Here is a 16981-nt window from a genome sequence, read left to right as displayed (position 1 = left end):
AGTTGAGAGATCACTATTGGTTGAATCTCTGATAGAGGAACATTAATCTCGATAGAGTCCAGTATTTTAATTAACTGTCAAAAGATTAAAGCACACCTGTTAGAATTACCTAACACATAGAAAAAAACACACAGACAGTTCATGCAAACTCTGAACGTCCATTTAGAATACAAGTGCTTGGCCTAGTATTGCTCAGTATTGATTATTGTCATGTGCTTTTATCTATATTGGTGCAACAACATGATCTCTTTGTTAGATTACTGGAACAGCACGGCATTACTTCCTTATGAAAGAATCAGCTGTATACCAAAACTTGTGCTTCCTTTCACTGATCATTAGTGAAGTTCTGGCTTTTTGATAAATCATTCTGATTTATCTGTCTCTCTGAGTTCCTAAGCACAATCCCTGTACAACATCACTTTATTCTCAGCCTATTGATTTCAGTGGGCTCAAGCTGCATAGCTTTGCACTGTTAATCTCCAGTTATTGAGAAATAAGTAAAACCATGCAAACACTGGAGGTTTGGGAGAGTACATTTGTCCCAAAATAGTTAAGGAAGGATTATGATGTTAAAGTCATTATTTGTTGAAATTGCTAGTGTACTTAAGATATAAGGTCTGTGAAAAAAATCTTGTGTACATTCTAGGGATGTTTCTGCATCCCTGCATTCTAGGGATGTTTCTGCAAGTATTTGTGGTGAATATCATGATTTGTTTTTCTTCTGATTTTACAGATAATTAGTCTGTTAAATGTATTCACACCACAGAAGTCATTAGAAGAATTTCAAGATGTGTAAGTTTTTGTTTATTGAGTTTTCTTGATAAATACCCATTTGAACAAGTCTGTTAATCATAGGACATTTTGGAGGTCTTTCATTAATAGGGTCACCATAGGTCAGAGGCGACTTAACGGCACATAACACACACAAGATTTTAGGATTGAACACTGTATATGCTGTGTCCGGAAAATGAAACTTAGACTTAAATTTAAGCGGGTGACCCACAAGGGCTGAGCCATTGCATTTTTCCCTGTGTCCCCTCCTACACTAGTTCCTTTTTTTCTACTCTGGCAACTCTCATAGTGTCTCCCTTTTCCCTGCTTTCTTCTTTTCTTCCTACCCACCTAGCAACCTGTGTTTATCTGCTCCCGTGTTTAGCTTTCCCTCCTCATGGAAACCTCTCTCTGGGAAAAGTTAGATTGGGTTGAACAGTGGCCGCTAGGCTGGGCCCAGTTCCAAGGAGACTATTGGGCCCGTTTCCGGTGATTCCTCCTGCATCAGGGACATGACAGGAGAGGAAGGTGGGACCCTTTCCAGGGCTGTTTTGTACTTCCAAATTCAACCCTGCATTCCCTACCCATAGCTTTGCTTTACACTGACCAAGGCTTGGATGGTTCAGGAATACGGCTATGGCTGCTTAGGAACTGCCAAAATCACAACAGTTCAGTGGGCATGCTTTTCTTAAAGCTACAGGCATTGTCTCTATTATTTTAAGCAGCTTTAATTCCCCAGTGTATTTTTTTTTAAGATTTCAGATTTTTCTGCAAACTTGGAACTTATTTAAGATTTGTAGAGAAATCTCATCCATTTTGCAGATCTAGTAATTCACAGTCTGTGGCCTGTGTGGCGGAACGGGCGCTGGCTCTCAGTCCGGGCAACTGAGCCGCCGTCAATGGCCTGCTAGCCCCGCTATCCACCTCCCACCGTCCCTGGTGGGCGTGGCTCACTCTCTTCGTCGCTGCCACCACTCACTGATTTGTACACTGCCTGACTGAGGGGCAGTGAGACGCCTCCGGCTGAATTTCCCTACTGGGAAGTGAATTCCCCAATCTTTGGGTGGGCCGTGGAGAATTGGCAACCCACCAAGGTCTGGCCTGATCAGTTTCTCCTGGGCTCCCTCCCTTCCTGTAGCGTGCCAAGTGGGGGAGCTTATGTAGTCAGAGCACCACAAGGTTCTTTATATTCAAAAAAGTATAATTTATTAACTATATACAGAGCACTATATACAAAGCAGGTAAAGGCACAACACATAGGGGTAGACCCCCCTGTTCAGAACTCATAGGGCAGAAAATCAAACTGAAGAGAACCGCTGTCTGCTTTCCCTACCACACTGTTCCCTACTCTACCTTAAGGGGGTGGTGGTCTGAGGGAAGGTTCACCTTTATTTCCTTTCTGCTGCCTCCCAGGCCCTGCACATTTAGGGCCCAGGCACCCGGGTTTCACCCAGCAGCAGAAGCCTCTCCTTCTTCAACCAAGAAGGTGACTCCCTTTTATTTCCTTTCTGCTTCCTCCCAGGCTGAGTCTCTCTTCAGGCTCCACCCCTTATTTTTCCCCGCACTTTCTTGGCCTGGGGCAGCTGGGAGTTGTAGTCCAGGAAGGGCGTCCCACACCAAGACTCCTGCAGGCCTCTCCCTGGCTCTACAGCCCATCAGACCTTAGGGGGAACATTTCCTCCCCTTTCTTTAAAGACAGATTAACAGCAACTGGCACTCATTTTACCCCTGGTAACCATTTCATTACAGCCTGATTTGGAGTTAGATATACAGTATAGCATTTTCTGGAGAAATCCACTTGAGTCAAGATCATATGAAAAATGTGAAAAACAAGACTCCTTTCTTTTAAATTTGTTAAATGTCGGCTTACTGACCACTCAACTGGTTTTTTTATTGGTAGGTTTCCCTTTTCAAAAAGAGCAGTTAAACCAATAAGTAAAAACAGATAACCTTTTAGATTTCATGCAAACCAACCTTTTAAAGTCAGTGAACGTTTTGTCTGTTGACTTAAGTGGGAGATCCTTGCTGACAAGATTATGTATTATAGGGGTCTGCAGTGTGGAGACCATGGGCACCGTTGCACCCACCAACACCTTTCCTGGTGTCTGCCAAATGTGTAGAAAGTGGGTGGGGACAGGGGTGATTTTGCCAAGCATGGCTTCTGATTGGTCATTGGTGATTTGATTGACTGTGTAGATTTTTAAAAACATTGCTTTGGCAGAAGCTGCTTCCACAGCACAAGGACCATCACTGTGTGACTGATGGTAAAGCTGTAGCAGCCATTTTGTGGCAGCCATTTTATATCTGTACCCACCACACTGTCAGAATTCCAAATGTTCCTGCAAGCTCAGAAAGATTGGGGACCTCTGATTGTTGAATATAGGTCTCCTCTATAGGCTTCCTATACATTGTTCAGATATTGAACTTGCTGATCTTTAAACTGTGAGTAGACTACTATTAAAGAGCTGTAAATTAATTGTCTTAATGGAACTTTTACTTAAAATGAAATACATTGTCAGTGAAACAGACTCTCAAGCTTGCCTGTTGTACAGAACCAAATTAACCTACTTTTCTATAATGTGTGTCTGTGAATAGTGGAAGACTATATAATCAACTTGTATTCAAATGTATGTTGTAATTTTAATTCAAATTCTGAAAAGGTTTTTTTCTTACGTTATTTCACAAAATTTTGCCTTATTATTGTTATTAATAATAGTCTGCCTTTCTCACTGAGATCGAAGGTGGGTTACACAGTGCAAGTGAAAACACAATATAATCAACAGCGAAGACTGTCACTGAGCCAAGTATAATACTGAACAACAGGACGTTCAGTGAAAGAGATACAGTAGGGTATGTTAGCAAAAAATTTGAAAAAACTAGCTTAAAGCCAAGCATAGAGATGAAATCTTTCTGAAACAAAACATAGCTAATTTACATGGCATGTTTAGCAATGTGGAAACTCCATAATAGGCACATTTCTACATAAGAACAGTACCCAACAGAATAACATATAGTTCCTGTCCATGGACCTAATACATTGGAATTACCTGCTTTGCAAGATAGTTGTATATAAGTATAGTTGTGATCTTCTTCACCTCCATTCATTGTACAGAAGAAAATGTTCCTAGCATATTGGACTGCAAATGTTTATGCAAATCACAGCAAAACAACAATATATTTTTTTTAAAAAATGTTTCAGGTACTTGGTTATGGAACTAATGGATGCTAATTTGTGCCAAGTTATTCATATGGAGCTGGATCATGAACGAATGTCCTACCTTTTGTACCAGATGTTATGTGGAATCAAACATCTTCATTCAGCTGGTATCATCCACAGAGTAGGTAGTGTTATAAAAATCACATTTAATCATTTCCCTCTTTCATAGTTAAGAATTTTTGCCTTTTACTATTTACTTCATTCATAACCAACTGTACATGAAACTTACAGTGCAATCCTAAACAGAGTTTCTCTGGTCTAAGCCATTGAAATCAGTGGGCTTGGACTGGAGTAACTCTGCTTAGTATTGTACTGCAAGTTAAGAATAGTAACAGTTAAGGCATAAGGCTCTGTCTCTAACATTGACCTAGTAGATAATCTGCATAATCTTGCAAGCAGCATAAATTTCATACCATCTTTGTCACCACTTTTAATAACCATTAATAAATATTGGTTCTTCCTATTGTTACTGGGGAATCTTTTGTCTTGTTAATGGTGGGTGAAGAAGAAATGAAATGTACAAGTTATAACAATAAATACCATTATTTTAAGTGCAACCCTCCCATACTTATCACTATACAGAATTACTGTTCAGAAAGAACAGTCTTAAGTAGAGCCAGTTTGGTGTAGTGGTTAAGAGTGCAGGACTCTTATCTGGAGAACCAGGTTTGATTCCTCACTCCTCCACTTGAAGCCAGCTGGGTGACCTTGGGTCAGTCACAGCTTTTAGGAGCTCTCTCAGCGCCCCCCCCCCCCCATCACACAGGGTGTTTTGTTGTGGGGATAATAACATACTTTCTAAACCACTCTGAGCGGGTGTTAAGTCATCCTGAAGGGCGGTATATAAATCGAATGTTGTTGTTTTGAGATCTCAGTCTGATGCTTAGTTTTAGTCACTTGCCTGCGCCTACAAGGGTGTGTGGCAGTAGTCTGCAGGTGAGTTACAGAAAACTTGTTACTAAGATAGTATTCTGCTGCTCCTGGTCTTTTAAGGATGTGATAAGCAACATGACAGCCATGGATCTATTTGCAGCACGGGGCTCAATACTGTGCGTAGATGTCACTAAGCCAGGAAAACACTGCGGCGCTGTTAAGATAAGCTTTGAGACATGAGAAAAGTTCTTTGAGCTAGACAATGGGATAGAGCTAGACAATGGGGTAGAGAATAATGGGGAATTTGAGGGGAGTAAGAAAAGGACAGATATGAACTGTGGACTGTTTCCAGAGTTGCTCTGTTTTCTTCATGATTTCCCCCCTTGGAGAAATTAGCTAAGAAAAAATATACTATTGACATAGTGCATGCTGCCAGTGTTTCAGAAATTTCAGTGCGTCTCACCATATCACGTTGTGGCCAGGGCTAGAGAAAAGAAACTTTTTACAGCTTCTTGATCAGCAGGAGTTGAGGAGAGGGGCCTCCTGAACTAAGTTCAGCCATTCCTCCCTTCTACTCACAAATGGGCAATCTTCCTGTGCACCCCCCATTTCATAATTGGGCTTGGAAAAATTGAACTATTCTCCAAAACAAAATCTGTAAAATAGTTCACTTTGCTCCAAGCCTGTTAAAAATCTTGCCATGTTTTAGATAATTTCACAAGTGCAAAGGAATCTGAAACCTCCCCTCAGATCCCCTTACCTTGATGGAAACTGTGCCCTGGTACTGGAGGAAGGGAAGTTTCATTTCTTCCACTCCAGCATGGTGTAGTAGCTAGTGTGTGAGACTAGAATCTGGGAGAACCAGGTTCAGAGCCCCACTTTTCCATCAAACCTTGCTAGGTGACCTTGGGCTAGTCATACACTCTCCGCCTAACCTACCTGAAAGAATGGTTATGGGGATAAAATGAAGTAGAAGAGAATTATGTAAGCTTCTTTGGGTTCACGTTGGGGAGAAAAATGGGGTATAAATAAAGTAAGTAAATAAACTCCAAACCCTACTGTGCCAGTTCTGTCTGAGAGACCTCTCTTTTCCTTACAAACATTTCTTGCCAGGCAGCACCAATGTAAGTAGAAAGTAGCTAGGTGGGAAAAGTTGTTCTCCAGTTCTCATTAAATTGCATGCCAGAGAATAAGAATCAGTTTAGTATGGGAACTTGCATCCTGGACTAAGATGAGGGTGCAAACTGTTATCCCATACTGTTGTTATGAAGATAGAGTAGGGGGTAGCCATGTATGCTGCCCTGAGCTCTCTGTAGTAAGGGCAAGATAAAAATGCAAGAGGGATAGAATTCAGTGCTTGCTTCATGTATTTATTTATTTAAAATATTTATGCTACCTTATCTCCTAAAACACAAGGAACGTAATAGAACAACAAGATGAAAACGCTCAAAACACAATATAACAATCACACTCAGGATAGAAATAATGCAACCAGGTCTGCCAAAACAAGTAACTCTTTACCATCTGCCCTTTAAAACAAGCGCATTCTGTATGCCTTCCTGGATAAAAATGCCCTCTGCATTCACTCTGGAAAGCCACTGCAAAGGACTGGCCCTGTCACAGAGAAAGTCTGCAACCTGGCTGTCCTGAGAGAAGGCACCAGAATGAGAAGGCTGTCTAAAGAGTGCAGCTGGTGTCTGGGAGTGTGGTGGCAGATGTGGCTCGGTAAGTATGAGAACGCTAGGCTATCAATAGTGTCTAAATAAAGGGGGTGGCATATGAGTTAGATGTAATCAAAAGAAGGTACTCTTAGCAGCGTTACCAACCTGTTTATCCATCAACACAGCCAGGTCCAAAAGCACTCCCAAGCTCCTTACTTGTACTAAAGAAAGGTTAACCCCATCTACGGCTGGTAAATCTGTACCAGCCAAACACTCTACCATCCCAGCCAGCATCACCTGTGTCTTACCTGTATTAAATTTCAGCTTGTTTGCCCTCTGCCATTTGACCACAGGCTCATGACACTGGCTGTGGACTATCATCACAGCTCTGAGCTTAATTAACATGTAAAGCTGGGTGTCATCCACTTGGTGATGACTGTCCAATCCAAAGCTCTTGATGGTCTTGGCAAAAGGTTTAATGTAATAATCAAAGAGCACTGGGAATAAAATGGAGTCTTGTGTCAGATTCCAACTAGCTGACTCTGCCTTCTCTGTGGAAACTATTTTCTGACAGGAAACAATAAAACCGATGGGGAATGCCTTTATCCCAAACATTGATTACATTTAGTCCATCAAAATACTGCAATTGATCATATCGGGTGCTTCTGATAGATATGGTATTAACAGTGATAGATTACTCTTATCTAGTTGTAGCTGGAGATTATCAACTAAGGCCAATAGTGCTGTTTCAGTCCTGGATCCAAGTGTGAGGCCAGATTGAAATAGGTCCAAGGGCAAATGATTCATCCAGAAATGCCTGCAGTTGCTGTGCCACTACCTCCTGAACCACCTTACCCAAACAAGTTTTTTCCAAAGATGATTTTATTTTAAGGAAGAGGACTAATTACAACTTCTTTTAGCTGTGAAAGAAACACCCTTTTTTCAGAGAAACCTATCAATGATCTCACCAAAGGAATTACAACTTTCTTTTAGTATGCTTTTTAATACCTAGGATGAACAAGCTTGTGTCAACATCGATCAGAGGAACCAACCATAAGATCCTGGCAAGAGGTTGAAGCTGATAACCCCAACACAGGATCTGCTTCAAACAGGCATCTAAATGAAATTTTATAAGACCGAGAAAGACTTTATCAGCAAAGAAATCAAGCAAAGTGGTCACAACTAGTATCCAAATCAGAATCAACAAGAAATTGCTGAGGTTCATTTGCAAACCAGGAATTACAAATTTTAGTGATCTTGCTATTCCCATCTAAAAGCATATGGATGTACTCAGTGCCAGTGCCAGTGCCATCACTTGTGGGAGGGGAGGTAAAGAATGCTGAGTGCATGTGTCCACACATATCCAGAAAGTATGCATTTGTCAGTTTCTAGCTTTAAGGATTTTTTCTCCCACTATATGCGGTAGGGGTGTGCACCCAAAAAATATTCGGGTTTCAGAAAAGCTTCAGAAAAAGCCTCGAAATCTGAAGCAGCATGCTGCTTCAGATTCGGGTTTCCACGTCGCTTTGGTATGCTCCAGAAAGATTTGGAGCATACTGAAGTGACGGGGAAGGGGGGAAGCCCACCACTACCCTTAAACTCCCACCCCCACCTTTAAACCCCACCCCTCACCCCACTTACCTGGTCAGGCGGAAGGCTGGAGCAGCCCAACGCCATGCTGGCCAACTGGCTGGCAAAGAGGGCCTTCCCTGCCATTGTTGCTGTGGCCGGCGTAGCTTGCCGGCAGAGAGGGCTGCCGCTGGAGGGCCAGCGGGCAGGAGGGAGGCTGCCTCCTCCAGCAGTAAGTGGGGGTGGGGAGTGGTGAGGTAAGGGTGGGAAATGGGTAAGTTTAAAGGGCCCTGCCGCTTGAGAAAGGGCCCTTTAAACTTAATCCACAGAAGCCCTGAAACTTCCCGAAGCATTACAAATGCTTCAGAAAGCTTTGCTTCAGTATTTGGAAATCCTGAAGCTTTCCTGATCGGGCCCGATTTGGGTATTTGACCTGAATTGGATCCCCGAAGCTCACACCCCTAATATGCAGTATACAACTTCATGTTCCCAAGAAAGGGGGTGCTGATATATTTAAACTGTATATTTAAACTACAAACCATCAATTTGCTTTCAAGGGTGTTAATAGTACATCTAATTAGATATTTATTTTTAAATACAATCTTGGGTATATTAATTACATTATAGTCTTTTCACTTAAGTATATCTCAAAGAAGTTTATAGAATAATAACCTGTGATGATTTTTGTATTTGCATTAATTGCTACACTTTATTTTTTAGGATTTAAAACCCAGCAATATAGTAGTTAAATCTGATTGTACCCTCAAAATTCTTGACTTTGGACTTGCAAGGACAGCTTGTACTAATTTCATGATGACTCCATATGTAGTAACACGGTATTACAGAGCACCAGAGGTTATTCTTGGCATGGGATACAAAGAGAATGGTAAGTTACAGTCTGGAAATTCTGTCACACTTGTTTGTGGGTTACATGATTGTCTTACTGTGTGTATTATAATGCTCATTTTGGTAGGCTTACCATATTGGAGCATGACTGCCACTGTGGAGTAATTGTCTGAGGTAATGTTGCTGAATGGCAATTTGGAGAATTGGTTTATTTTTGAATCTCTTCTTATAGTGGGAGGTGCAACCAATGAATACGACTGCAGGTAGTACTCAGTCGCTGATGACAATCATCAACAAAGATGTAGGAAGCCCACATGCTCTAGCAGTAATCGTTGAGAGGTGTTATGGGAGGCAGGAATGCTGGTAGTCATTGAACAGCACCCTCAGTGAATGCAGCAAAGTACTACTCTGTAAATAAATGTTATTTCAGTGCTTTAATTATCTGTTGTTCAGTGCCTTGGAGTCCGTATTTTGGGTGGAAAGGCAGCAGATAAATAGTTTAAATTAATAAATAAAATACTGCCCCCATCAAATTTGTAGATACAGTAAAAACCAGTTCTCCAAGTTGTCTTTCATGATGACAGATTTTTTTTAACATTGTACAGTTACCCAAAGAATGAGGCTTGGAATAAGAATTCTTGTAGAACACAAAACAACTATTCTATCAATACAGGCCTAATGCAGAGAAGTAGATCCAGAGGAGTTAGCCATGTTAGTCTGTAGTCACAAAATAGTAAAGAGTCCAGTAGCTCCTTTAAGACTAACCAACTTTATTGTAGCATAAGCTTTCAAGAACCACAGTTCTCTTCGTCAGATGCAATGCAGAGGAAGTTATTGCAGTTAACTCCCATTGAAATCAGTGGGAGAAATTAATCCTGCCTAATTAACAGGCAATCCTAAGTAAATCCCATTTTATTCAGTGGGACTTATTCTCAGGGAAGTGTACTTAGAATTGCAGCCTTAATCTCGTTAATTTTAATTTAACGTAGTTTTGTTAGGATTGGGCCCATAGATTATAGAAGTCTTTATAATGAAATCTGTGCTAAATTTTTCACCTAGATTATTCTAAATGACTAGTTTATCCTGTTAAGCATTAAATGTTCTGTGTGTGTTTACAATATTAAAATGCAATTGCAAATCTTTAATTTTTGTCCCTATCACACTTAACATTTGAAAGTGGATATCTGGTCTGTTGGGTGCATAATGGCTGAAATGGTCCTCCATAAGGTCCTGTTCCCGGGAAGAGATTGTATCCTTCACAGTGCTTTCAAAGAGCACAATGTACAAATGGTTAAGAATAGGATTAAAGAAAATATTGAAGAACTGGAGGGCCTATTAGAGGATGCTGCAGTATTTTCAGCACTAGTCTTTTGTTATTAGATGCAGGTTAAAAGCTGTTAATATTGTTTTAAAAACACATATTAGCAGTTTCATTTTCCTCATTGCTGTGTCTGAATGTAAGTATCTTTTTTGTTTTTCACTTTTCTTCATGACACTTCATAATTTTATCATATCACTTTTACTTTCAGTTGATATCTGGTCAGTTGGTTGCATCATGGGAGAATTGGTGAAAGGTTGTGTGATATTCCAAGGCACTGATCGTATCCTTCCCTAATAATCTTTGAATCCTAATTCACAGTCACCAAAGAGCTATTTTACTTGTGGGTTTAAAAGATGCTAATCCCGTGCCCGCTACATAATACTGCTCTTTCTTGAATGGACCTACCAGTCGTGTTTTAAATTTGTGATATTAAGCAAGCACTTCAACTTTTATTCTCTTCCTTTAACATCACTTTTTGAACATAAAGAATTATTTTTAGGAACCATCAGTTTGCAGTCTTAAAATGATGCTGCAAATTTCCTTAACTTAGTTGCAATTATTAGCTTACAGTTTAAAATGAAAATTTAACAGAAAATTAATGATCAAACTTTATAATGTTTGACTTTTGTTGTTGTTGTTGTTGCATTTCTCTGCATAATGGAAATAGGCTCAAAACAATGGTTTGTCAGTTCTTACCCTGTTTATCTTCAAGTGGATAGTGGAGGCATGCAGGTTAGAAAAATATAATTCGTAGTGGTTGATTTCATGAAATAATGGTTGATCATGTGTTAACTTAATAACACAAGTAGTAAAATAAGCTTGATTTTCATTTTTCAATTTTCTCCCACATGTATTATTTTACCCTCAAATGCCTTATGACCAACCTAACACAATTCTTCATGTATGTATGTCTCCACTTAGTTGCATGCTAACACTAGTTTTCCATTATTGCTGTTCTCATGCATGCAGTGTTTCTCACATAAAAATCAAGGGATTTCCCCCCATGCTTTTAAATCTTTGTGCAGTATTTGATTTTTGCTTGAGTTCCACCAGTCTAATGGCTATTTCTTTCTTTGCTCATTCACTTGTATTATTGAATAACAGATCTATGGTACTCCAGGGTTGGTCGCACATCTCTCTTATGAGGAAACAACTTATAGATTTCCACATATATCATTATCCTTCATAAATGACCAGAGAAGGTGAAACATGTGTGAGATGTCTCTTGTTCATACGTTGGTTTGGAACCTGCCTGTTGGGGAAATGTTCCTGGGGAGGCAGCAAAACCCACTCCTCTCCCTTGCACAGGAAGAAATTTAAGGTGGGATCCAGACCTTTGTATTTCCCCTGGCTTATCTGTGGCTTTACCTGAAAACCATATTCTTCCCTTACTGAGCAATCATTTTACTCTCTGTTTATTACTTGGTTTTAAAAGCAAGAAGTGGCAGAGAGCTTTATAGGTTTAGGAGGATGTTAGGTGTAAGAACTGGTTCCAGTTTTTTTATTTGCATATAATGTCAAACAGATTAGAGAGGGCATATGAATAGAAGTTTCTCCTAAATATTTTGGAATTTGTTCCATTTACTATTCAAGATGGCTAGACAGTTATCCAGGGCATCAGTTAGTGGGTGCCATGCAAGCAGGTTGTGGGGCAACAACAGTTTTTCTTTTGTCTTAAATTTCATTAGGTTCAGTCCAGGGATTTCTAAACATACAGAAGCTTGTATTCACAAGCAATTATCCTTTTTCTGAAAGGATCATTCTGTATGTAGGGGATCATTGTGACACCTGACAGCAGAAGCTGAAAGTTTTATTTTTAAGTTACAGCAATGCAGTGGTGCAATATAAGGCTTGCACCAAAAATTCTTAAATTGCATCAGCCAGATTCCTCGTCTAATAAGATTTCTTTTGAATATAAATTGAAAGGATTCTTCAGTATAATATGTTTCTGTGCAAATATAAAGTTCTTACATGTGTGCATGTATGTACCATCAAGTCACAGCCGACTCATGGCATTGGCAACCCCAGCAAGGGCCTTTTAAGCAGCTGGGAAGCAGAGGTGGCTTGCCATTGCTTTCCTCTGCAGAGTCTTCCTTGGTGGTTGCCCATCCAACCACCAACTCTGCTTAGCTTCCAAGATCAGGCTATACCAAGCTGCTTTCCCTCCATTATTGGGGGGGGGGGGGTTAGGGTGTCTGAAGTTGTCTTCACGTGTACTATTTAGCATTTGCACATTTTGTTATAACAATTATCGTTCCAGTCTGAATGCTTTTGATTATGCAAGTAATAACTAAGCAATCTCTAATTCCTAGTTATATAGAACAGTTGATCACAGCAATCCTTAAGAAGTTATCAGTGGCAGAGTTGAACCTAATTTCAGAATTCTTAAATAGGAAATTTTAAGTGTATATACTTGATTGTGGACTCTTGTGTAGTCCTAGATCTGCAGGTCCTCTAGCAGTACAGTAGATGCAGCCAGTTGGATGGTGCTGGTGCTTATGCAAGCAGCACTAAATAACCTTGTCATAAGTGGCCTTCCTTTTCAAGTTTCCTGCATGCACAGTTAAAAGCATCTCATTTTACTGAGTTTGACACAATTTTACAGCAGCATGGTGTAGTGGTTAATGTGTTAGACTAGAATCTGGGAGACCCAGGTTCGAATCTTCATTGTGCAATCAAAGCTCACTGAGTGACCTTGGTCCAGTCACACACATTCAGCCTAACCTACCTCACAGTATTGTAAGGATAAAATGGAGGAAAGGAGAAAAATGTAAGCTGCTGTGAGTCCCCTTTGGGGGGGAAAAGCAGGGTATAAATGGAGTAGATATTTTTTTAAAAACTTGTTGATTGGGCTAATACGTAGGAAGAACAATATTGCAGACTGTTTAACTTGCTGTTGTGACAGAAGAATTCACATTCTACAGATGGCTCAACAATTTATATTTTAAAATTGCTGTTTGTGTGGGGTGGAATTTCCAATTTTAAGTAGTCTCTGCCTTAATCATGTCACATTTGTCCTACTAGATAAGGAAAGTGTAGGGGTTGCCCCAGGGTAATGGTAGCAAAGCATGTACTTCTCTGAATTGACATTGTCCACTTAATTGCTTAGTAAGCTTGATCTAAGGGGAAAAGACTACTGTTGATTGCTTCAGCTGTCCCTGTTCCTGCTATGAAATGATCCTTAACTGATTCAGAAAGAAATCTGTCTTCAGTTTCTTGAAAAGCTACCTTGAAGAGATTGCAAGTGCTTTATCTGGCCATGGAGGGGGGATGACTCTGACAACTTGTTCAGTTCTGGGAAAGTTAGTTAGAAGTTAAATATTAGCAGACCCAAGAATAAGTTTCAAGAACTACCACACCAGTGAAAACCAGTCCCCAGGTATTTAGATTTGGCACTTTGTACTTTAACGGAACACAATTTATAATTAAGTTTACTCTCTCTGTATACACTATTAATGTTAAGGGTTCACTTCAAGTACATCCTGTGATAAAACAATTCTCACAGGTACCTGTTCTGCTACGGGGAATTTGAAATTTGTTCAGCTGGCCCAGGTCTCTGGCTGCTAGACCATGGTGAAGCATTCTCCTCTTAAGTTTTTTTCACAGCATATCTAAGAGTACTCTCTGTTGCCATCACGAGGTTATTAGTTAGCAGGGCATTTGTCTGATCATCAGGACCTCAGATCCCTTATTGCAGTCTCTTAGGATACTTTTTTCCAAAGCGGAAATCATTTCTGTACCAATCTGGAAGTAGGGAACCTTGGAAATTAAACTTTGAGAAGCAGCTCCTTGCTTTCCCTGGGTATCTTTGTAAGTATGAACCAAGTTGTGGCTTTATATTTGTGCACGAAATGCCAATTACAAAGAAAAGAAAAAATCCTTAATTATATAAGGAGTTATTGGTTACAAAAAGAAAACAACATAGAATTGAGCCACAAAAGACTAGCAAGCAACATCTGAGCAACAGAAAATAAAATTGAGGTAAAACATCATCAACTCTAATTCTAAACTTACCACAATTTTAAGATGGTAAATAAAAAGGATAGGCAGGATAACTGACATTTCCAAGTTCCTTGTTCAGGCTGGTGGTCATATCTTTTTACTTTTTTCTGTCATTTTGATGGCCTCTTCAACTTTAGACTGTGCTCTGGCAGTTTTAGTGAAGGCATTCTAAGGCTTTCCAGCAGTAATTGTTTGCATTGCCAGACTTAGAAAATACAGAACTGCTCAGAGGAGAAACAAGCAACTTCCACGTAAATGTTTTTTCAGTTAGCTCTTTGTCATTTTTCATATGGCCCTTCTCCTTCATAGGAAAGTCCTTTTTGATTGTGATCAAACAGCAAAAGGTAACCAAGCATGAAGGGCATTAAACTCTGCTTTCCAGTAAGTGGCATTAGAAGTAAATCTATGCAGCTTTGTGATGAGACCTCACACTTCAGTCCAACACAGTGCATCCTACTGCTGTGGACTGTGCAAATACGTTCCGGGATGTTGGTCTACATAGCCACCAAATGGAACATAATCACAGGTGACAAATGCTGCCTCCTTGTTTCATCATTAATGATAATGTGCTATATTCCGTGTGTGTGTGTGTTGGTTTGAACCTTCATCTTGTCCATATCTTATAAATAACTCTTGAGATATTCTCATTCTTAATTAATTTTTATCAATGAACTCTGTAAATGTTTAACTTTTGGGTGCTTTTAAGTATGCCACAAAGTGCTGTGTCTAACTTTACCATACATGAAGCTCAATTCCAAATTTTCTTGCTCAAGGAAGAATTGAGTTCCCAGTATGTGCTTTAGTATGTTTTAATGAAATAAAGGCAATTAATCTGAGAACTTTCCTTAATCTTTCTGAAACCATTTTAAAGACCTTCTGTATGTTAAGACTGCCCTCTGCAGTGCAGAATTCCAAATCTTTGTACTACACAGATTTGGAAGAAAGTTTATTTTCCTAAACAAGATTTTACAGACATTGACCAGTGGAATAAGGTTATTGAACAATTAGGTACACCTTCAGCAGACTTCATGAAAAAACTACAGCCTACTGTGCGCAACTATGTAGAAAACAGGCCAAAATATCCAGGTATCAAATTTGAAGAACTCTTCCCAGACTGGATATTTCCTTCAGAATCTGATCGTGACAAACTAAAAAGTAAGATTTAATTTGTAAGTCATTGTTTTAAATATCTGTTCTCTTAAAGTGTGTGTAGTATGAAAATATATTTGCCAGCTTCTTATAGTTGTTAGGCAGATGTTGCTTACGTTGTAAAGGCCTTTTCTGCTTCAAGTTACAAGAGTGGAGGTTACCATACAAGTAACCTGTATATATTGAAAATGCTCACTCTTGTTTTAGGTGTTTCCCACAGGAGGATGAGCTTTTGTGGTTTCCTGATTGCAGCTGTGACTGCTGATCCAGCATAGAAGTGGGGCTTCCACATGCAGGTTTCCCCACAGCTTCTTTGCCCCGGTCCTCTGACAGTGGTGGGAGATATGCCTTTCACCTTATTGAATTGATAGTCATATTGAATTGATAATCAATTGCTGATTTTTAAAAAACCTCAAAACCCCTGGTATCTGAGGAAGAAAATGGCTACTGCAGGGACAAGGAAACCCCAGAAGGTGTACATGCCTCACAATGCTGAGTGGTGAGCAGGAAAAAAAAATACTGGCTTCCAACAGCAGTGAACTCAGGGCAAATAACCTGTGTGGAAAGAGTGTGATAGCATCTGAGTGGTAGTATTTATGCCTTAGCTTTAATGGATAGTGATGGTGGTAGTAGTGATTGAATAAAGCTATTGATATGGAAGACACTCCAGTGACATAAATAGTGGTTTATACTAGTAGAATAATATGTATCTGAAGGTCTTAGACTTCAAAAGCTGGTTAATTATGAGTTGTTAAGGTTAAAACAAACCAGTCACCATACTTCTGTGGAAACCCTGTGATACTGAAAATCACATCTTTCTGGTTTGATATTACATCTTTGTATGCCATTTTATTGTGTGAACATATAGTAAGAAGATCCTGTATTATTATATTATGCTTGTTGTTGGTATTAGATTTGTGATTATTTGGTATAGTGATATTTCCAAGATATTCTCACTTGTATTAGCTTAGATTTCTTAATTATACTAGATCTTCCTAATTAATCCATGTTTTGTACCTTGTCTCTGTGTTTCAAGACTTTAGCTGTCGTTGCATCTTTCTCCACTTTGTTTTTTAGCAAGTCAAGCTAGAGATTTGCTATCAAAAATGCTAGTGGTAGATCCAGATAAACGAATTTCAGTAGATGAAGCTTTGCGACATCCCTATATCACAGTTTGGTATGATCCTGCTGAAGCCGAAGCAGTAAGTTTGTTGAGAATTATTACTTGTCTTGATGGGAAACTAATATAATATTTTATTTTAAATATTTCTATCTTGCCTTACTTTAACAATCTCAAAGTAACTTGTGAAACTAGATGTGTATAAGTATATAGTAAAAACAGACAACTTAAAAAAAATTACGGCTAACCTTCATATAAAGTAACAAGCTCCATAAATTTTCAAAAAACCTCATCAAACTTTGAGCATACTAAAGTATAAATTCTGCCTTCCTCCTTAAAAAAAATCCCTTTGAGTACTTCCTTAAGTAGTCTCCCAATGGCTGATAATTATGGTTCCAAAAGGTTGCTGTGTTAGCCTGTTATAGCAATGCAAAATGAAAGTCCAGTGTTAA

At 39.4% G+C, this 16981-nt stretch overlaps 1 protein-coding gene across 1 annotated transcript in view; it reads left to right on the top strand.

Annotated features, from left to right (window-relative positions):
• Positions 1-16981, top strand: part of MAPK9 (mitogen-activated protein kinase 9) — a 67362-nt gene that overhangs the window by 14960 nt on the left and 35421 nt on the right. Inside the window, exons 4-9 of the mRNA XM_054976931.1 lie at positions 734-792; positions 3971-4109; positions 8812-8977; positions 10467-10538; positions 15233-15415; positions 16487-16611. Of these exons, the coding sequence (XP_054832906.1) occupies positions 734-792; positions 3971-4109; positions 8812-8977; positions 10467-10538; positions 15233-15415; positions 16487-16611 (744 nt within the window). The remainder of the gene's footprint in view (positions 1-733; positions 793-3970; positions 4110-8811; positions 8978-10466; positions 10539-15232; positions 15416-16486; positions 16612-16981) is intronic.

This window comes from Eublepharis macularius, chromosome 4 (assembly GCF_028583425.1).
Source record: "Eublepharis macularius isolate TG4126 chromosome 4, MPM_Emac_v1.0, whole genome shotgun sequence".
Taxonomy (NCBI): Eukaryota; Metazoa; Chordata; class Lepidosauria; order Squamata; family Eublepharidae; genus Eublepharis; species Eublepharis macularius.
Note: the sequence above shows the minus strand (reverse complement) of the source record. Positions and strands in the feature narration are given on the sequence as shown.